This window comes from Panthera pardus, unplaced genomic scaffold (assembly GCF_024362965.1).
Source record: "Panthera pardus isolate Hobbes unplaced genomic scaffold, ASM2436296v1 HiC_scaffold_18, whole genome shotgun sequence".
NCBI lineage: Eukaryota > Metazoa > Chordata > Mammalia > Carnivora > Felidae > Panthera > Panthera pardus.
The window spans coordinates 32,891,087-32,913,301 of NW_026526743.1; the positions used below are offsets into that span (position 1 = coordinate 32,891,087).

Consider the following 22,215-nt stretch of genomic DNA (forward strand, 5'->3'; position numbering starts at 1 on the left):
GTAACGATGTACGATATTTTTTCCCTCAGACAAACGAATGTTCGTAAAATGTCCTTGTGGATTGTAAGGGGCTGACAACACGCATCTCTGATTGTTTGTTTGCTTAGGTTAGATTGGGATAGCATTCGTAAGCAGTTGGACGAGTACGCAACCATTGCCTGTTGTTCCAAAGGAGGAAGAATTGGAATTGACGAATTTGCAGAGTATTTAAAGTTGCCTGTTTCAGATGTCTTGAGACAACTCTTCACACTCTTTGACAGGGTATGTTAAAACGTGATCTTCAACTTGCTAACATTCATACTCTGCCCGTCTCCATAAATCAGTATGGCATTAGAAGAACTTGGCAGGTCGCTGTTAGAGGAAGCGAGGCCGAGTGTGTGGTTTAATTTCATGATTTTGTTTGTTCCCCTTAATAAACGAGAGCAGTAGTAATATCATGATGTGCGTGTGTGCGTGCACGTGTGTGTTGCAACAGTTATGATAGTATCTATTTATTTTAAACACCAAGTCAGAAGTAAAGATTGTGACCACACAAAACCGTGTTTGTAATATGGAAATTGCCAAGGCCTCTTTAACTGACAGGAACTTAAATATTTATGTCAAAATTCATACATTGATGACAGGGGTGGTACTGTTCTGTTCTGAAGGTTTTGGACTTCCCCCAAAATGTGTGACCACCGAGTAGATTTTCTTTTCAAATAACATTTTATGACAAAGGCTTCAATTAAAGCTTGGCTGTTAGCCATTGTATTGGGGGTACAATTTTCTGCTTATGAATATGTCAGTACACGCAGTCAGATAACTGAATTGTCACGGAGTCTCCTTAGGAAAAATGTATGAAGGTTTCAAGTTCTCTATTTTTAATGTGTTTTTTAACATATAAAATTGACAGTGAAGTTTCCTCTCTTGGTTACAGTTTTACGAGGGTTCATAAATGCATCGAGGCATATAACTACCACTCCATTCAAGATATATCACAGATGCAAAAAAGTATCCCCTGGGGCTATTCTTTTACAGTCAAATCCTTGCCCTACCCTTAACCCCCAACAGTCACTCCAACCCTACAGCTTTGCCCTTTCTAGACGCCATATAGATGGAATCGAAGGGTACATATCCTTTTGAGTCTGGCTTTTTTGGCATAATGCATCTGAAATTCAGCCGTGCTGTTGTGTGTATCAGTAATTTGTTCCCCTTTCTTGCGGAGTGGTATTCCATTGTATGGACGCAACATTCTTGGCGTATCCGTTCCCCAACTGAGGAGGGTTTGGTTTGTTTCCAATTTGGGGCCATTAAGAATACAAACTGTGAATATTCCTGTATAGGTTTTTGTGTGAATGTAGGCTTTCGTTTCACCTGGGTACATACCTAGGACTGTGGTCTTGTTATTCCTTATCTGAGAGTGACTTTATGTTATGTGGATTCCTGAAGGCTATTTGCATGGTGAAGAGAGCTGAGTTGCTAGCTCTTCCCTTTCAACAATTTAATGATGACGTCATACTGCCTTCGGTCTCCCACAACTTTGCTCCTTACACTCCTTGTTCTTTCGCTGTGGCTTTCCTCACCAACCCTCCTGCCGTGGTGTCTTGTCCAGAGGTAGTTGCTTTCTGTGTTTTGATGAGAGTTTCTAATTATAATTGGAAGGAGAGGGAGGCTCAACTGGACTTAGTCCCTCCTGGCTGGCACCGGAAGTCCCCGTTCTCTATTGACCGCTGGGAAAAGATACTTCATGAGGAAATGACAGCCTGATGACAGCAACCAGGACACGGCTTCTTTTTCCCTTTACCCAGAGCACACTCACGTTCCTAATGAGCTAGTCTGTGATCTCTAAGACTCATCATTCTTTAACGTGACTCACTTCAGCCACCTTCTCTGGGTAGTGCCCAGTGCCCTTTCCTTGGCTTGCTTGCGGCACACAAGCAATCTTTCCCTGTCCCTGACACTGCAGTGGCACTACTAGAAAGCATGATGAAGATTTAGGAGAAAGGAGAAGTAAGTCATCAGCTCCACCCATGCAAGTTGGGAAAACAGAAGAACTTCTCGCTTGGACTGTTACAAGTCTTTCTGTGGGATTTGTGTCGCATCCTCCTCTTTGACTCTAGATACCAGGCAAGTAATTTTAAATGAAGCTTCTATAAATATGAACATGGTGACAGGAAAGAATATGGCAGGGATGTACAAATGAGGACAGGAGATGGGGAGATGGGAAGCGCCGTGAAGCAGGAACCAAGGAGGAAGTTTCGAGCGCATCTTAGACCTTGTGCTCATCGGGATATTTGATCAAAATTAGACACAATATCTGTCGAGGTGGCCCTCCCTTCAGGTGTCAAACTGTCACCGCCAGCAGTGACCTGACCGTCGTCAGGACAACAGATCATGAGGATCTGGCTGTCGATCACTGATAGTCCCTGCCGGCTGCCCCGTCGTTTCTCTGGCAGTGTTAAGTATGGGCAGGTTGGAAGTGGGGAAGGGACCAGCACAAGGGTCACAATAACCCCCGGTGAGCCGGTTCCCTCTGAACTAGAGGGTACAGTGGGCTCCAGGCACTTAGGAGACTGGTGAGTGTTGGCAGCCAGTTTGGGCAATCACATTCCCGCGTGGACCGCTTCCACGGGTTCACACATCACTTACAACTGGGTTTGTCGCTTCTTTGTATAGTGCGACTTGGCTTTCGCTGCAGACAGTGAGATGGTCTCTCCAGCACTTTCCTTTTGATCTCCAAAGGTAGACAAAATAGTCTGGGGAGTTAGTGACTAGCGCCCGTGACCTTCCTTTCCTCTTTCCTTCTTTTCTCCCCTTTCTGTCTTTGTCTTTCTTTCCTTTTTTTTTTTTTTTTTTTTTTTTGTCTTTAACACATCCGCTTGTCTGTGCCTGTGAAGATTTGCTTTGTTTTGAGAAGGCGAATTATGCAATTGTTGCCACGCCCTGTGCGGGTGAGCTACTCCCACCCTAGGCTTGTTTTCTCAGTCTCTCTAAGTGATTTAGCTGGGGAATGTTCCAGGGGAAAGACAAGAAGTTCAGTAACGCCATAGTTTGTTTCCCTCAGAGTAGCTTATCTTGCTAAACTCAATGTTTCATGGGGGGGCTGGGGGGGGGGGAGGAGGAGGGGAGGGGGAGGAAGGGTGGGAACAAGAAAGGGCGGGGTGTTCCTGTGGCTCTTCCAGCAGCTGGAAATGTTTGCAGTGCAGACAGCTGCCCGAAGCCTCTCTCATTCTCTCCCAGAGTCTAATGTGGTTGTGTTGGTATTTGGGGGATGGGGGAAGAGACCTATCTCCCCACATTCCCTTACTCTTTCTATGTGCATTCTTGGCTAGTCTATAAAAACTTTGTAATTTTTTTTTTTAATTGAAATTCAAGTCCGTTAACATACAGGGTAGTATTGCTTTCAGAAGTAGAACCCAGTGATTCATCCCAACAAGTGTCCTCCTTAATGCCCATTACCCACTTAGCCCATCCCCCCACCCGCCTCCCCTCCAGCAACCTCCAATTTGTTCTCTGTATTTAAGAATCTCTTATGGTGTGCCTCCCTCTCTGTTTTTATCTTGTTTTGTTTTTCCTTCCTTTCCCCTACTGCGTGTTTCTTAAATTCTGTTGTGTTTCGTAAATTCCACATGTGAGTGAAATCATGCAATATCTGTCTTTCTCTGCCTGACTTATTTCACTTAGCATAATGTACTGTGGTTCCATCCGTGTTGTTGCCAATGGCAAGATTTCACCAAGTAGCATTCCATTGCATATAGATACACCACATCTTCCTTATCCATTTGTCAGTCAATGGACATTCGGGCTCTTTCTATACTTTGGCTATCGTTGGTAACGCTATCGTTGGTAATAATGGTTTTGTCTCAGTTTCGTCCCTAAAAAATACACTGTTGGTCCGGCCCCCTGTTGACACTCTGACAGGTCCCTTCAGACTCCCAGGTATGTATGTGGCAGCAGGTAAGGTCCCACAGAAGCATGGCATTCGTGATCCAAAGCGCACCAGAGTTACCTAGTTTAGGGTCATTTCCTTCGGAGAGGTCTGATCTCTTTGAAAGATAGAAAAGACCTTTTTCATCTTGGCGTCGAATTTAGCTTCTTTATTTTTTTTTTAAATTTTTTTTCAACGTTTTTTATTTATTTTTGGGACAGAGAGAGACAGAGCATGAACGGGGGAGGGGCAGAGAGAGAGGGAGACACAGAATCGGAAACAGGCTCCAGGCTCCGAGCCATCAGCCCAGAGCCTGACGCGGGGCTCGAACTCACAGACCGCGAGATCGTGACCTGGCTGAAGTCGGACGCTTAACCGACTGCGCCACCCAGGCGCCCCTAGCTTCTTTATTTTTATGAATGCCCACTGAACTCTGCCTCCGATGAGTCGGGTGTCCAGATGAGTCAGAGTCGAAGGCTGAGACGATGGTGGTGTCTCAACATTTTTTATATTCATAATCCCGTTTTCAATACTAGGGGTTTTTTTGCCAGCACTCTTGAAGGGATTGAAGTGTACTTAATGGGATTCGGAAACCACACTGGCTCAACCAGAAATCATTGGAACGCCGTCGTGTTTACAGTTACAAAGGGGTCTCGGAGTTGTCGATTTCGTCCTCCTCCAGCGCGGCGTCCCCAGCAGACCCGTGTGCCGCCGCCTCACCAGCAGTCTCTGATGTACCTGTGAGACGGAGTCCTCACGTCCCCCACAGCACAGCTCACCTTCGTTGCTAGCTTGACAGTGTGCCATGTCATCTGCCCTTTACCTCTCACTGGTAGCGAGGCCGGTGTCTCCTCGCCGCATCTCGTGACACGCTCAGCTTAGTATGTCGTCGGCATCCATCACTCCAATACTATGCAAGCTCACTGGTGGCAGAAGCTGTATGTCAGGGGTCAGCAGACTTTTCCTGTAAAGAGCCAGATGGTAAATACTTTTTGCTTTGCGGGGCATATGGTCCCAAAGTTTCAGGGCAACTTGTACAACGGAACAGAAAAGTTCATCTCATCCTACTCAGAAAGGTTTCTCTATTTACGGCCAGTCACGTCAGCTGCGCAAGCGCCCGGTCCTGACTCTCAGCGTGAGCAGAAAACCCGCAGGCTGCAGCACCCCACCTTGTCTGACAGGAAGGGGCAAGCCGAGATGCTTGTTATTGTTGGCACTCGTGATTTAACGCTGGCACTAATACCGAGAACCGGGCAGACAGGAAAGAACTCGGGATAAAGGAACGCATTCATTCCACATAATGTGAAACGGCAATAAAAGATCTACAGAAGCTTACAATAGCCAAAAATGCCAGAGTGTCAAAGAGCTGAAGTGCACACACGCTTTTCCTGTCTAATATTTCAACAAAGGACATAGTGAATGCCAGAAGAACTAAGTACCAGTTAGAAGGCGGACAGAAAGGGGAAAAATCACGACGGTTTTCAAAACTTTTTTACCGAATTGAAAGAATCACCACCTACCTAAATTTTAGCAGGTGGTGGTCTGTCAGGCAATGTTGTTGGTAAAACAGATAATGAGCTCATGTTGGACTATCTATAGCTGAGGAATTCGAAATCAGTCTCTCTCATCTCTAAAGACAAATAACACGAGTAGCACCAAGGGAGGGTATCAGCAAGAGGCAGACAGAGGAGATGAGAATAAAGATTCAGAGTGATCGCTTTTAAATCAAATGTGGGGCATCCTACAAATTAATATTGGGCACTCTAAGGACGGACTCCATTCTCTCAATCAGTCCTTAGACCTTACCAACATGCTTTGTTTTCATCAGCTTAGGAAATAGAGCAGTAGTCAGCAGACTACAGCCGATGGACCAAATCCAGCCTGATGCCTGTTTTCTTTAATAAAGTTTTATTGAGACACAGCCGTGCCCATCCATCTATGGATTGCCTATGGCTGCTTTCTCTCTACAGTGGTAGAGGTGAACACTCACCAACAGTGAAGTCTTCTATCCTTTAAATTTCCAGTTCTGGGTTGATTTGTAATGTAGTTTCTCAGAGTTCCTGTTGATTCTAAACAACTCCTGTTGATTCTAAATCTCAGTTAATCAGGATTTGTTATACGAAATGTACCTATAGCGTTTATGACACAATTAACAGAAAAAGGCCATAACCTTCTTCCTGTGCAGTCATACAAGTCGTCCTAAATGTTTGGTGGTCCTGTATGTCTGACCATTTCCTTCTTCACGTCTCAGGTTGACTGAGCTGCTCCATTCAATCCATTATAGTACTTTCTCTCACTGAGTGTTGTTCTGTTAGGAATATCCACTCAAGCGTGAGAATTATACACTTTATTTTTGGCTCCTCAATGCAAGTATACCTAGGAGGTGCTCAGAAGAAACAGAAGGGAGGCTGCATGAGTTAAAGCTTAGCTTTTTGTATTAGCACAAGCGAGCAATTGCTGGCCTCCTCTGTGAGCATCAGGAAGTAAAGAACAGAGCTTTGTAAAGAGCAAATTGCGTCCGACCAATTTAATTTCCTCCTATGACAGAGTGACGGTCCAAGATGATAAAGAAGAAGGAATAGATATTATCTATATGGGCTCTAGAAAGGCTTTTGATTTCATCCAACATGACATCTTCATCAATAAATTAGGCAGGTCTGGTCCAGATCATGGTGCAGTTAGGTGAAAGCACCCCCCACCCCGCCCCGTCTCCAATGGAAAGGATTCCCTGCAAGTGGGAGCTTGTATGTCCTTCTGGGTTCAGCAGCCCCATCTCGGCATTCTCTTTGGAGGAGGAGCACCATGCTTGGTGGGTCACCACCAGGAATACTTCTGAAAAGCAGTGTGTCAAAGTGGAGGTGAGGGTAAGTATGTCCTTAAAAGTGGTGCAGCCAGACCCAAGACAAAGGAAGATGAAGTCAACATGTAGCATAAAAACACTTGGGCACGAGAAGGAAAGGAAATGCAAGGTAGAAACGACACCACCGTCACCACTGCAGGACACATGAAACTCTAGACTCCTAGAATTCTAGCGCTGGCAGGGCCTTCCTGTCAAACTGCCCACCTTCCTCATTTCGCAGAAAGCCGCCAGCCAGAAAGAAGAAGTATGGTGCTCAGGGCTACAGGGCTGGTCAGTTGCAGGACTGAGACTAGAACTGCTCGTCGGTATTCTTTTTACTTTAAACCATCGCTGTTGACTTTTTTATGTATGTCATATATGTATGTATGTGTGTGTGTGTGTGTGTGTGTGTATTTTTTAAGTCAAATGTGGGATATCCTACAAATTAATAGTAGGCACTCTAAGCACTGACTACAGTCTCTCAACCAGTCCTTAAACCTTACCAACATGCTTTGTTTTCATCAGCTTAGGAAATAGAGCACTGGTCAGCAGACTACAGCTGATGGACCAAATCTAGCCTGATGCCTGTTTTGCTGGTTTTACTGAGACACAGTTGGGCCCTACATATGTGTATATGTATATGTATATGTATATATGTGTGTGTATATATAACTTTCTTGAGGCATTATTTTGCATATCATACCATTCACCCATTTCAAGCCTACAATTCAGTGATTTTTAGAGTCAGTTTGCCAAGTTGTGCACCCATCACCGTAAATCAGTTTGGGAACATTTCCACTGTGTCTCCTCGTGGCATTAAGTGTTAGCTCCTGTCACCAGCTGTCTCCCAGCCGTAGGCAACCACTACTGACTTGTGAGTCCTAAAGTATGATTCTAGACCTAGTCCAGGAGAAAGACTTTCTGTCTCTACAGATTTGCCCTTTCTGGACGTCTCCATATATTGGAATCATACAGTATATGGTCTCACGTGTCTCGCTTCTGTCACCTAGCGTAATGTTTTTTGCAGTTCATCCTTGCCACGGCATGGATCAGTATTTGTCCTCTTTTGTTGCCAAACAACCCTCCAGTGTATGGATATACTGCGTTTGGGTTATTCACCAATGGTTGGTACACGTTCAGGTTGTTTCTACTTTGGGGCCATTACGAATAATGTTGCTAATAGCATTCACGTATTACTGTTTACGATTTGAGTTTGGTAGCGTTTCCCCCTCAAATGGAGGCTAAATTTGCCAGCAGATGTGTCTTCTTCCCTTACTCTTTCTTCCTCCAGATATGGACAGTAGAGTTCCCACAGACAGCAACCAAAGTTACTATTAATGTTCTAATAAATAGCCTCAGGGGGTTAAATAGTCCAGAGAAGAAAAGGCCTGTTAATCTAATAGCAGTGTTTTATTCCAGGATGGCTTATGAGAAACTGGTAGCCAAATGCCCTCCATCTTCATGGAAAGTAAAGGAGGGGAATTGGATTTAAACCTCAGTGAAAACCACTTCAGCCGGGCCTGAGGAGGCATGTTTTATGTGGCGGTGGCTGCTATCAGGTTAATTTGCAATATTATAAAAACAAAGCCCATGTAATTTCCTCTGAGAGGAGCTCATGTGAATGGATTCAAATCTGTCCGAGGCCAGATGGCCCTGTGATCCCCTAAAAGGAAGATGGTCCTTTTGTGGTGCTTTCTTCTGTGTGGTTAGGGAAGACATTTGGCCTTTGGTGTTCACAGAGGCCATTTCATTGTGCCCATGAGACCAGTTATTGGAGTCGCTGTGTCATAAAACCAGTCGTTGGGAGTGTTTTACACAAACCAATGGGTGTGGCAGAAGGAGACATCGCTCCCATGTCCTGAACAGAGCAGTGTCCCCCAGCTACTGTTCTCTCCCTGACACTGGCTAGAACAATCATAATTCAGTTCTAGAATTGCACAACTTACAAAGTAATTTCACATCTCATCTCCTTTCGACTTTATACACGAGCTTCGGCAGCTCCCGCTGAGAGGTAGACTGTCACCTGGCGGTTCAAAGCCCTTGCCAGCCTGAGTCTGTTCTGTGGATCTGCCGTTATGGCCTGTCGTGCCGGGCAAGGGACTGTCATCACGTTGGTCTGTCACTTAAAGACCACGCATCCTGTCAGCTCCTCTGTATTTTTACTACGCTGTCCCTTCACATCTGTCGTCTGTTTGAAGCACTCTGGCTTGCCCTGTAGTCAGGCCTGCACATTACCTCGTGTGTAGGTAAATGCTCTCCTTGGCAGAATTCATCGCACCCCTTTCGGGCACCCACCATGCTTGATAATACAGCACCATACCTTTCCTCAGTAGCCTACCTTCTCTGAATTTTTCTTTATTCATCGCGACTATTTTGTCTTTCAAAGGAATTCTGTGATACCTAAATACCAAAGAATACTATATGCAGATGTAATAGCTTAGTATTAATAGTAGAAATGTGAACATAGATGTCAGGTTATAATTACAACTAGTTTTCGGGGGACGTCCTCGATCCTTGAGCACAGCAGTCCTGATGGATTCACCTCTGGATCCTAAACACTGAGCCCACGTCCTGATACCTAACAAACGACCCTGAGTCATTAGGAAATAGGCGGAGAGATGGTATTAACCATCATTTTGCAGATTTGGAATTGATTTCCAAAATGCTAAGCAATGTGATGGTTTAGTTATTATGTCCTGGCCACCTTTCCTAGAGTTCACTGGTAGACCTTCCAGAGACTTCTGACGGGCTGGTGCCTTCCCTCTCTAGCTAGCCTCAAAGATAGGGTCTCTCAAAGTATTGTGCGGGACTGCTCGTCATAGACTGACTTTGGATACTCATTGAAAAAAATCAAACCAAATCTTCCAAATGCAACAAAAGCCAGACCCAAGATCAGAAATGAGAGGACAGTCTATTATCATTAGGGAAACGCACATCAAAACCGTAATGAGATGTTAGCACCTCATACTCATTACGACTGCCACCCGTCAGGATGGCTGGAAGGAAGGGAGGGCAGGAAGGAGTGTTGTGGAAAACAGTATGGAGGTTCTTCAAAAAATTAGACACCGAGTTACCATATGACCCGACAGTTCTGCTTCTGGGTATATATTCCAAAAGAACTGAAGGCAGGAACTTGAAGAAATGCGTGTCCACCCACATTCGTAGCATTATTCACAAAAGCCAAAAAGTGGAAGCAACCTTTTGGTTGCTTCCCAACAGACGAGTGGATAAACAAAATGTGTTCCGTACATACAGTGGAATATTGTTTAGCTTTGAAAAGGAAATAAATTCTGACACATGCTACCACACGGATGGACCTTGAACACATCATGCTGGGTGAAGTAAGCTAGTCACAAAGGGACAAATCCTATGTGATTCCTCTTACACGAGGTACCCTAGAACAGTCAAGTTCATGGAGACAAAAAGTAAGAATAGTGGTTGTCGGGGCCTGGCAGGAGGTAGGAACAGGGAGTTAGTGTTTAACGGGGACAGAACTTCAGTTTGGGAAGATGAAAAGTTTTCTGGAGATGGATGGTGGTGATGGTCGCACGATAATATGAAGGTGCCTCATGCCATGGAATTGAGCTCTTAAAAACAGGATGGAGAATTCTATGTTATATGTATTCCACCACAGTTTTTAGAAATTTAATTCAAATTTTAAAAATAGGGCGCAAAGAGGTGTGTACTGTTTGACTCCATATATTTAAGGTACAGCAAGTGATCGATGATGTTCGTCATCAGAATAGTGGTTACCCTTGGGAGGGACGAGGCTCTGGGGGTGGTAATATTCTATCTCTTGATCTGGCTGTGAAGATATGGGTGTGCACAGTGTGTGAAATTCTCTGAGCTCTACATATGCCTGTCACACTTCAGAAAAGACTCCAAAAATGTACATCATGAGCCCGACAGCAGGCTACAGAATCAGAATCTCTGAGGATGGGACCTAGGGACCCTGCATCTTAATCCCCCTACCCTCTTCCAAGTTTTTCTTGAGAACACTGGACTTGGGGAATCTTTGCTAAAGGAGAAGGATTAGGGAACTATCCTCCCGATGATCAAGAATTCTGTTCTGCTCTAACAACAAATCTTCCTTAGGAAAGACATGCTTGACATCTTTGAGTCATTTAGCTTCTGTTGGGGAAATGCATGGTCATCTTTCAGATGTGGAGAAGTCAATGATGTATAGAAGCATGTATTTTAATATATTACATTTTAAAATAGTATTTTTGGTAATTCGCCATGCACACAATAGCTTACGAATATTTTACTGAGGTGCTGTAAAAACTGGCAGGTGCTAGGACCTAATGGAAATCAAGTATTCAGTAGGAGGGGAGACATAGCACCATGGGGCGTGGTGCCCTGTTAGCAGGTACAGAAAAGCCAGTTCTTCCACCTATAAGCTAATGAGACTCCATTTCAGCTCTCTCCACGCCATCTGCAAGGTATCAGCAGCTTTTACACTTGCTTGTTAAACCAAAAGCATGTTTCTGGCAAAGGCTTTATTGGAAGGGGCTGATCGGGGTCTTGGGGAAGCTCTTGGAGGCCTTCTTGGAGGAGGCGGTCAGAGAAGAGGAGGAGGAGGTGGAGGAGGAAGAAATATTGGCGGGATAGTCGGAGGCATTGTGAATTTCATCAGCGAGGCTGCCGCAGCTCAGTACACCCCAGAACCCCCTCCCACTCAGCAGCATTTCACCAACGTGGAGGCCAACGAAAGTGAGGAAGTTCGTCGGTTTCGGCAACAGTTTGCACAGCTGGCTGGGCCGGACATGGAGGTGGGTGCCACCGACCTAATGAATATTCTCAACAAAGTCCTTTCTAAGCACAAGGACCTGAAGACCGACGGCTTTAGTCTTGACACCTGCCGGAGCATCGTGTCTGTGATGGACAGTGACACGACCGGCAAGCTGGGCTTCGAAGAATTTAAGTACCTCTGGAACAACATCAAGAAATGGCAGTGCGTTTATAAGCAGTATGACAGGGACCATTCTGGGTCTCTGGGAAGTTCTCAGCTGCAAGGGGCTCTCCAGGCAGCAGGTTTCCAGCTAAACGAGCAACTTTACCAGATGATCATCCGCCGGTACGCCGACGAGGATGGAAGCATGGATTTCAACAATTTCATCAGCTGCCTGGTCCGCCTGGATGCCATGTTCCGTGCCTTCAAGTCTCTGGATAGAGGTGCAGGCGGCCTGGTTCAGGTGTCCATCCAAGAATGGCTGCAGCTGACCATGTATTCCTGAAGCGGGCAGCGAGAAGCCAGCGCCCTCCCGGAGGACGGGACCGCCAAGAGCCTAGCCGCGCCGCCTGCACGGAGGCTGATACCCTGCCCAACAGCTGTCATTTCCTGCGAGCTCTTGCACCGGCCTGAATGCTTCTGAACTGGGGCGGCCCTTTAAACAGCTTCATTAAAACAGATTTTCTTTTTTTTTTATGAAGGATGTTCTGAGTGGTTTGTATGTCAGCTTTTTGAGGTAGCGGACATATATGGACATATGCATGTGTGCTGTGGGGCGGGGCGGGGCAGGGCCCCAGCGGAGTAGATTTTAACGGGCCGTCGCTTATTTGGCGAGTGAGTTCCAAGGAGCAGGAAATTTGTTATTATTGAGAGTGAAATTTTGAAAAACTCCTGGAACAAATCAAAAAAGCCCTCCAGAGATCTGTTTTCCCTTTAAAAAGGTGAGGAGGAGGAAAGTTCAAAATCTGTTTTCCTCTCATTTCACATCTGCTCTTTACATTATGTAAGAAAAAAAAAAAGATGTATTCCTGGAAACCTATTTAACTGTATAGGAGCAGGTTCAGAAATGAGGAAAGAAGCAGTTTCACAGGAGGGGGGTAGATACATGTAGCTCTCTAACATTCCAGAATTCTTTTATTCCTGTTTCTCTAGTAAAATAAGCATGCGACAACCTTGCTTTGATGTATTTGTAAAGAGGGTCAGGGCATTGGAGAATGAAGGGCAGACCTGTAATCCGAAATGTCACTCTTAATCATTCTTACACGCACGTATGCAAAATCAGGCATGCCACGTTCATGTTGGCTGGCTCTTGTCACGTCTTGCCCTGCCTCAGAGCTAGGAATATTTGTTTTGCTCCTCTTAGAAAACTGCAGATGGAAGAGAAGTAAGCAAAGAAAAACAAAACGAAACAAAAAGTAGAGCTTACCTAAATTGCCGTCAGTTATTTGGAATATGAAGCGATATAGAGATACGTAAAGATTTATAAGTATTGCTGAGGATTATTATTATAGTGGTTCGCAGCCCTGACTGCAATTCAGAATCAGAGAGAACTCTTCACGGATACTGATATCTGGCTCCCTTTCCAAATGAGTTAGAGAAAAATCTATCTCTAGAGGTAGGGCCCAGAGACGAGGTTTTTTATTATGAATATTATTATTATTATTACTATTATTATTATTTTTAAATGTTTATGTATTTTTGAGGGAGAAAGAGAGACAGAACACGAGTGGGGAAGGGGCAGAGAAAGAGAGAGAGAGACAGAATCCAAAGCAGGCTCCAGGCTCTGAGCTGTCAGCACAGAGCCCGTAGCAAGGCTCGAACCCATGAACCATGACCCGAGCTAAAGTCGGACCCTTAACCGACCGAGCCACCCAGGCGCCCTGGAGAGATGAGTACTTTTAAAGCTCCCCCAGATGATTCCAGCAAGCATCCACGGTTGCCAGGCAGGGCAGCCGTGCTTTCTTGCATGTGGCCTTCGGTTTGGCTCTTTCATTTTGATTCAGGTGATTATGGTGGGGCAGGCAGGATCCAGTAGACTCAGCTACGGGGGCTGCATGGGCAACCGCTCAGTCCCCTCGCCTGCTGTTTAATTGGCTTCTACCCCTCTGCTTCTCTGGCTTTTCATGCGTTCCCCCTCTCTCCAAGGCTACCTTGGAGGGTCCTCCTGAGGTTGAAGATAAATTCTTCCTTCCTCTGTTGACTCATTTAGAGGAGAGCTTAACTATAGACCCGATGTAACTCCCCTGTTAACAGCCCGCGGCTGCCTGGGAGCAAACCTCAGTGAAATTAGGAGAGGTCGGCATTTGGCCTCTTTGCTCACCATCATCACCATCATATCATATTTATGCACCACCACGTGTGTATAATCCTGCCCTGAACCAAGCACAGAGACCGCCACGTCCACCTTCCACCAGGGGCTTTGTAACTTAAGCCTGCTCTGGTGTGCTGCTTAGACCAGGTATGGTCATATCAGAATGAGGCTGCCGCCAGCAACCACACGTTAATGTCAGGATTCCTATTTTACAGTCCGCCCATTCAGATGTTAGGCATGAGTGTAGGAATATAGCCAAGAAAGGGGAAAGCCGCCAAGATGCCTTTTAAGGTCTCAGAATGTTAAGCTTATTATTTAACCTTTCTGCGTGATGGTTGTAGAAAGGGCAGCATAACTGCACTGCACTTTTTTTTCCTCACTTAATTCTAAATATTTTTTGGAAGTTAAGACAGTTACCTCAAGTGGGAGGCGGTATTAAGTATTTTTCTTGCTCCTCACGGGTCAAGGGATTATCTGCCCTTATGATTCTCTTCCTGACTGCACAGGGCAGAACATCCCACAGTTACTTACATTTCTCTTCTCTTCTCTTCTGAATTTGTAGAACATTTGTACAGATAACCCCAGTCACTAGAGTAGACATTGGAAAATCCAATCCAAACTCTGGATTTTTTTTAAGTACCCCAAACTTTGGCATTGTGCAGAAGCAATAGCCACAAGTAACTGAATTTCTTAGTTTTTATCCAACAGTTGATGTTTTAATTTTTTTATGTTTATTTATTTTTGAGAGAGAAAGAGACAAAGAGCGTGAGCAGGGAAGGGGCAGAGAGAGAGGGAGACACAGAATCGGAAACAGGCTCCAGGCTCCGAGCTGTCAGCACAGAGCCTGATGCGGGGCTCGAACTCGTGAACTGTGAGATCATGACCTGAGCTGAAGTCGGACGCTCAACCGACTGAGCCACCCAGGTGCCCCAAATGTTCTTTTTTCTTAATGTTTATTTATTTTGAGAGAGAGAGAGAGAGAGACAGAGAGAGAGAGAGCATGAATGGGGGGAGGGGCAGAGAGAGGGAGTCGCAGAATCCGAAGCAGGGTCCAGGCTTTGAGCCATCAGCACAGAGCCCGATACAGGGCTTGAATTCACAGACTGTGAGGTCATGACCTGAGCTGAAGTCAGGTGCTCAACCTACTGAGCCACGCAGAAACCCCTAAAGGCACATTTTCAATGTAAGAGGGAGTATTTATGTGATACACTTTTTTAAATTTACCATTTCTACATGGAAGACTACATGTAGACAGAGGTCTTTGATTCATATCATTTCATCCCATTGTTTTTCAGTTTCTAACATTAAGCTATACGATCGATGTTTTAAGTTGAAAATAATACCCAGTGGGGCGCCTGCGTGGCTCGGCTAAACATCTGATTTCTTGATTCCAGCTCAGGTCATGATCTCATGGTTTGTGGGACAGAGCCCCGAGTCAGGCTTTGCATTGACAGTGCAGAGCCTGCTTAGTATTCTCTCTCCCTCTTTCTGCCCCTCCCCTGCTCACACACTCTCTCTCTCTCTCTCTCAAACTAAATAAATCAATAAATGTTTTTTAAAAAGAGAAAAGAATACTCGGTGATTTTAAAAAAGCAAGTGAAATTGTACCATCTACACTTTTTAATTTCAAAATCTGCCACTTGATTTTGAAAAACATCTTTATCTTGATATAATCATTGGATTCTGTAACCTGTAACAGCAGGAAAAAGAACAACACGCTCTGTACCTAAGGAAAGCAAACCTCTGAGAGTGTTCAAAATGTATACATCATCTTAAAGGTCACTTAAAATATCTTTTGAGTAGTAGTGCTTGTGTTTTTAAAAACTGTTTTTTTAAGTCAGAAATTCCATCAGTAATATTGCGCAACTAACCCATAGTGGGGCCTTAACAAACATTCACAGATGCACCTGCAGGGTCCTGATATTTAACATGTTTATTGATCTTGAGGTGCTTTTAGAATCACTTCTTAAAAGTGTCTGCATTTAATGCTAAGTGGATTAAAGCAATTTAATTCCTGGAAAATTGGTAATACAATTACATATGTGGGTAGAAATACGCTCTTAATAAGAATATTTGAGCCAACAGAATGCCTCTCCCCAGAATCCTCTGGGAAACTGAGAATTTACTGTATTTTAATAATAGAACTCCTTTGGATTTGTAGAGTATCTTCAAGGACTCAAGGCCTTTTTCTGTTGACTGCTGCATAGTAAGTTCTGTTTTTATGGAAGCATTTCTAAATTATTTTGATGGTATTGACGATCTCTCACCTTCAGAGGTGGTACCCATGATAACATACCAAAGAGAATATAGTCCTGTCCTTGGGGGTTTGCCATTTCAAAATGTATTGACACCCATATCCTTAAATGTTGCTGGACTTCAAATGTTGTTAAACATACCTGCTTCTGTAGAAATAAAAATGTTGAACGAATCCAACTATGAAAAGCTTTAGGGAACGGATACCTGAGAATCAGATGCAGGAAAATCACCATTTGTCCCTTCTGCAATTTTAAATGGGCCGTGTTTGAACATGTGGTTTGGAACTTCCCTCTGGTCCTAGAAGCTAGTGTCGAGTGACGGTGGGACTGGCAGGGCGCTGGGGTGCCGTGAGGTCACGGTGACCATCAGCCCTCACTTCCATGCTCTTCTGGTCCTGCTGACCACCAGGGAAGGGACGGGGCCCACCGTCTGGAGCTTCGTCCAGGCTTGGTCACCCCTTCTTTTTGCAGTGACCCAGCGCAAATCCGTGGTTCCTACTCGGGGCTGTCCTGGCCTCCAGATTAGGACAGATTACGGAGGGATTAGGGTCTCCTTCCAGAAAGCTGGTCTCCTCCTTCGAAATGTGGCCCTGAAATATTCTCAACCCTAGATTTTTTTTTTTAAGTGTATAATTTTTCCAGAGAAGTTCAATAGGTTTTTAAAGAATTAACCCCACAGATTTGAGGGTTAACTTTTACCCCGGAACTGATTTGAAATTAAAAAATGAAAGGAGTGTCCCTCATCGTATACTTTTTTATTATTTGTTTTTTGAATCTATTTTATTAAACTACTTGCTTGAATTTGAATGATTCGGAATCCAGTTACCTAAATTTTAATTGTAGTTGATGATAATAGCAAGTTTTGTGATGTCAAGTGAAGCGGGATAGAGCCCCACGTCGGTGCAGAGCCTGCTTGGGATTCTCTCTCTGCCCATCCCCTGCTCGCACTCTCTCTCTCTCTCTCTCTCTTTCTCTCTCAAAATAAATAAATAAATAAATAAATAAATAAATAAATAAATATTTTTTAAAAAGAGAAAAGAATACTCAGTGATTTTTAAAAATCATGTGAAATTATGCCATCTACATTTTTAAACGTCAAAATCTCCCAATTTTTTTTATTAGTAAAAATGAATTCGTTTTTTTATTAGTAAAACTGAATTAGTCAAATGGATGATTTCTAAGGTTCCTTCCAGTTCCAAGTCTTATTATTTTTTAATTTGGAACCTTAACAATGTATCGTTTTATTCATCCAATAATAAAACACCTAAGAATGATTTCCACACTGCTTTCCCCTCCTTACACTACTACAATGAAAATTTAACATATAATTTCTCATGTGTCTGATTAGCAAGGTCTGCTTTAACATCCTTTATCAAGGGTCTGCTTCTTTTTGTCAGCCAAGACCACTCCTGGAGAAGAGGTCCAGAACATTACCTTGTTTTGTGAATAGTGGTAATGTGAAGAGTCCTTTATATTTCTCTTTGTCCCTCCGAAAAATGAGTTCTGATACTTGACCTGTGTTTTACGTAGGGTTCGGTGGTAAAGATAAAAATTGGATGCCTCACAATAGAGAGACAACATAAATTTAAAAGCACAGGCCCAGGCACACAATCTATGATGTCTTCAGTGTCCACAGACCATTCTTCTGTCCGTTTTTCCAAACTTCTATCCAAGGCCCTGTGTTGCTTCATCAAGAAAGCCACCTGCGGAATAAATGTGCCTATATTGAATAATGCATCTACGGTTTGGAAAGCTGCTCTGCTCGGCCTCTAAGGCTGATGAACAGCAGCTCTCCATGGTGCATAAGGAAGTAAACTGGTGCTGGCCCAAGAAGAAAATGATGTCACTTAAAACTCTACCGTCTCTAAAATTTCTGGGCTGATGAAAATGTCATAGATACTGGTTGTGGCAGTGGTGGTTACCCTGGTGTATGCATTTGTCAAAACACCTTAACTGCACATTTAAAATGGGTGCTTTTCAGCACTTTCAACGATAGCCAAATGACAGACAGAGCCTCAATGTCCATCGACTGATGAATGGATAAAGCAATTGTGGTTTATATACACAATGGAATATTATGTGGCAATGAGAAAGAATGAAATCTGGCCCTTTGTAGCCATGTGGATGGAACTGGAGAGTGTGATGCTAAGTGAAATAAGTCAGACAGAGAAAGACAGATACCATATGTTTTCACTCATATGTGGACCCTGAGAAACTTAACAGAAGACCATGGGGAGGGGAAGGAGAAAAAGAAAAAAGGTTAGAGAGGGAGGGAGCCAAACCATAAGAGACTCTTAAAAAGTGAGAACAAACTGAGGGTTGATGGGGGGGGGGTTGGGAGGGAGGGTTGGGTGGGTGATGGTCATTGAGGAGGGCACCTGTTGGGATGAGCACTGGGTGTTGTATGGAAACCCATGTGACAATAAATTTCATATTAAAAAAAAATAAAACGGGTGCTTTTCATCAAATGTAAATGATACATTTTCTTAAGTCAACTTATTTTCAAACAAACTGATTCAAGAAAAGGAAGAAATCGCCTTTGTAGATAACCAGACAAAAATGGAAGTCAGAGGACCTGAGTTTTTGTCTCCGGAATAAACCGTGTTACTTAAGGGAAGTCTTGAAATATCTTTGTTTCTATTTTCTCTGATGGGAAAGGGAAGTTAAATTGCTTCTCCTTTTAGTTCCCACCCTGCAGTAAGATAAAGCAGCATGCTAAAAGTGACTCTTGATCCTTTGAGTCCTGGTTGCTTCCAGAAGCAGGCAAAAGTTGCAATTTTCTTTCCTAGAAAAATGCACACACACACACTGCACACCGTTTCAGGGGCTTCACGGCCTCCCCTTTCCCCAAGCTCATCCGTGGAGCCCCAGTGAAGAGCACTGACTTCAGTTCTATTTATTTGTTTTTAAAGTTTTTACTTATTTATTTTTTAGAGAGAGAGCGTGCAAGGGGGAGAGGGAGAGAGAGAATCCCAAGCAGGTTCCACACTGTCAGCACGTAGCCCGACGTGGGGCTTGATCTCATGAACCGTGGGATCGTGACCTGAGCTGAAATCCAGAGTCAGACGCTTCGCCATCTGAGCCACCAGGCGCTTTAGTTTTTAAAGTGAACTCAAAGTAGGTGAGAGTCAAGGAGAAAAAGCAGTATTGTTTTTAGTGCCTACCTATGTGCGCTAAGCACTGGAAACACAGTGCCGCACAGAGAAAGCAATCCTTGCCCTAGGGGAATTCCTCATGGTCGAAATGTAGATACTCGGTCACAGGTAAAGCTTACGCTCTTGGTGATGCCGAACACCATTTGTTCAAGTGCGAAGTACCACGCTAGCTCTATTGTTACCAGTTCACGCTTTATCTGGGAATTCATCGCTTGAAGACTTTGTGCCGCCCAAGTGCTTCTAAGACCCTGGGGTTATAATCGTAGGGGCCTCTTTGCAGTTCTCGGAATCTCCTTCTCCCCACTTCGGCCTCAGCGTTCCTGTCTAGACGAGTAGTTCATGTGTAAGAAACAGCGCACTCAGTCAACCTGGCTTAGAATTATCCATGCCTTCTTTTATATTGCCATGCCACACCTCCTGAGGTACACAGATAGTAACATAGTAGCTAGATGCTTCGGAGTTCTGGATCTTCTGGGGCCTCACATCATCATGGGGCCATTGAAGTGGCTCAGATTTGCACACTTGCTTCTGGCTTATTGCAGACAAAGTCTGCAAGGAAGAAAGAATCTGTCTGCAATTGTTGCCTGAGTCTGCCCTTTCCTTTCCTTTCCTTTCCTTTCCTTTCCTTTCCTTTCCTTTCCTTTCCTTTCCTTTCCTTCCCTTCCCTTCCCTTCCCTTCCTTTCCCTTCCCTTTCCCTTCCCTTCCCTTCCCTTTCCCTTCCCTTCCCTTCCCTTTCCCTTCCCTTCCCTTCCCTTTCCCTTCCCTTTCCCTTCCCTTCCCTTCCCTTCCCTTCCCTTCCCTTCCCTTCCCTTCCCTTCCCTTCCCTTCATTTCCTTTCCCTTCCTTTCCATTGTCTACACATAGAGAGTTGCTTAGTGACCTTGGTCACTCTCTAGTGACCTGTTGGTGTTGGCCATCATGGCGGGGCCACCACCAAGATTCTAGATCCTGCCTCGAAGAGGGGCTTCCATCAGGCCTTCGCTCAAGAACCCACGCCAGGTGCCCCAGAGCCGCTCTACATGGCCTCAGTGATTAAATGTTTCTATTTCTTACTAAGCAGAAATAGATTTTCCTTCCTTCTGAACTGGGAACGGGCAGGCCACTGGCCTGCTGTTCCCTCTCAGTAGGAACTTTTTTTCCAAGTAAGCTCAGCACGTGATGATGCCAAGCTGTGTGACATACCTGGAGTCCACCTTTGCCCTGTGATTAATGGTCATTCAACTGGTGGCTCTCCTAATTGATTTCTCCCCTCCTTTCACAGAACCATGATGGCAGCATTGACTTCCGAGAGTATGTGATTGGCCTGGCTGTCCTGTGTAACCCTGCCAACACGGAGGACATCATCCAAATGGCATTTAAGGTACTGTCAGCCCCGCTGAAAACATCTTCGTCTGCCTCGTGAACAAGTGTTGACTCTAAGTGCATTATGTGAAAACCAGTGAATCCATTACCTGAGTTTATAGATCTGCTGGGACGTGTACACAGGGGTAATGTGATTAAGACAATTGCCACTGAGACTAAAGAAACCACAAGCATCCGGTTAAGCAAAAAGGAAGTCTTCGGGAGAAGCTTAACTAATAGCATTGAAATTGAAGAGCCGGTGAATTTAACAAATTCGCTTTAAAAATTCTTTCTTTCCAGCCTGTCTGTTTTGGAGCCCCGAAGTGCAGTGTATAAATAAACACCACCTGCCACTAGTCATCCTAATTCACCATCCGGAAAGTTCTCCTCTATCTTCACATTTTCTCCTTCTGTGTGTCAGAGCTATTTTAAGTGCTCTTTTCCTGATGGAATTTATTTTATTGTGGGATGTCAGGTGAGCGTCATGCTAAATGTCCCAAGTTCCCACCCTGTGTGTTTTCCTGGGGTATCACGTGTACTTTCACAGCAATATCAGGGAAGGGGGGCGGGGCAGAGAAATAGCACACATGGTCCCGTGCTCAGCAGAACCTGGTGGAGGTTTGAGCTGTGACGACCCCGACCCCCGTGTATCACCTGCGTGCCCCCAAGAGGAGCTGGAAGAAGACGTTCCCAAAGTGTTTTTCGTTTTTCTGAGATAAAAGGTGCTGGCTGCATCTACTGAGTATTTATGCAGGATGTTCCCTTCCCGTTCTAAGGCTGTGTCGTCTGCTCTCAAGTAAAACAAAAACTTGATCTCCCTGCTTGTCTTGGTACCTAGCTGTGGGTATTGACTCATCCTTCAGCCTCGTGGAGGTCTCCCTGTTTCCACCCACCATGACCACCGAGGACCTTCCCTGTTCCTGCTCCTACTTCCCTCTCTTCCGGATTTTCTGAGAAGAGCATCCCACAAGGTTTTCTTTCCCCTCTATTGTCTAGAAAAGACTCTCTTCCTCTGAGAGTCCTTTCTCACGTTTTAGGGGCCACCAGGGCAAGCCTCAGGAATGTTCACGTGCTCTGTCATTGACGGCGAGGTCCCCAAGCCGGCTTTTTATCTCAGATTGGTTAAAACTGAGTTAACTGTTAGGCCTATAAAGAACCCAAGTGGTTGATGCTTAGCAGATGGTCAGAAGGCAAGGGCCAGAACTTTTTCCAAGTTTAAAACGTTTGGCTTTTACAGACTTATTCATCATAAAACCTAAAATTATACACATAGCTAACTGATTCCAATTCAGATATTTCTGTTTCTGTTTCGGGACTGCATACATAATTGTAAGTTTAGCTGAGTAAATGGTCACTTTTGGTTCACCGATGAAAGACCGGTAGAAAATTTGGCCCTCAATCACAGTAATTATTGTTTTTAAAGACGCCGAGAGATTTTTCTCTGGCCTAGACCTCGGTTTGGTGCAGAGGCAGGCAAGGAGGACCTGAAACTATAATTAACTCTTTTTCCAGTAAGACAAGGGTCATGCTTTCCTGTGGTTATTTTTCAACCTCCTTTTCCAGGTGTGTTTGGTGTTTAAAGAAATATTTTGGCACACTTCTATGTTTCATTTAGAACTATCCGTTTATACGTACGGGATCCAATCCTTTACTTGGGAAGCACTTCCCAGGTAA

General features: G+C 44.5%; 2 protein-coding genes across 3 annotated transcripts in view; both read left to right on the plus strand.

Moving 5' to 3' along the window:
* Positions 1–22,215, plus strand: part of LPCAT2 (lysophosphatidylcholine acyltransferase 2) — a 69,572-nt gene that overhangs the window by 39,516 nt on the left and 7,841 nt on the right. For both annotated transcript variants that reach the window (XM_019455913.2, XM_019455914.2), the window contains 2 exons: positions 108–261; positions 20,462–20,560. In XM_019455913.2, coding sequence (XP_019311458.1) covers positions 108–261; positions 20,462–20,560 — 253 coding nt within the window. The remainder of the gene's footprint in view (positions 1–107; positions 262–20,461; positions 20,561–22,215) is intronic.
* Positions 7,455–16,217, plus strand: CAPNS2 (calpain small subunit 2). Its single transcript, XM_053906117.1, has one exon. The coding sequence runs from the start codon at positions 11,228–11,230 to the stop codon at positions 11,981–11,983; it is 756 nt and encodes a 251-aa protein (XP_053762092.1). The 5' UTR covers positions 7,455–11,227; the 3' UTR covers positions 11,984–16,217.

Excerpts from the sequence above, each read along its gene's own strand:
- CAPNS2 (XM_053906117.1), top strand. The coding sequence starts at position 11,228 with ATGTTTCTGGCAAAGGCTTTATTGGAAGGGGCTGATCGGGGTCTTGGG.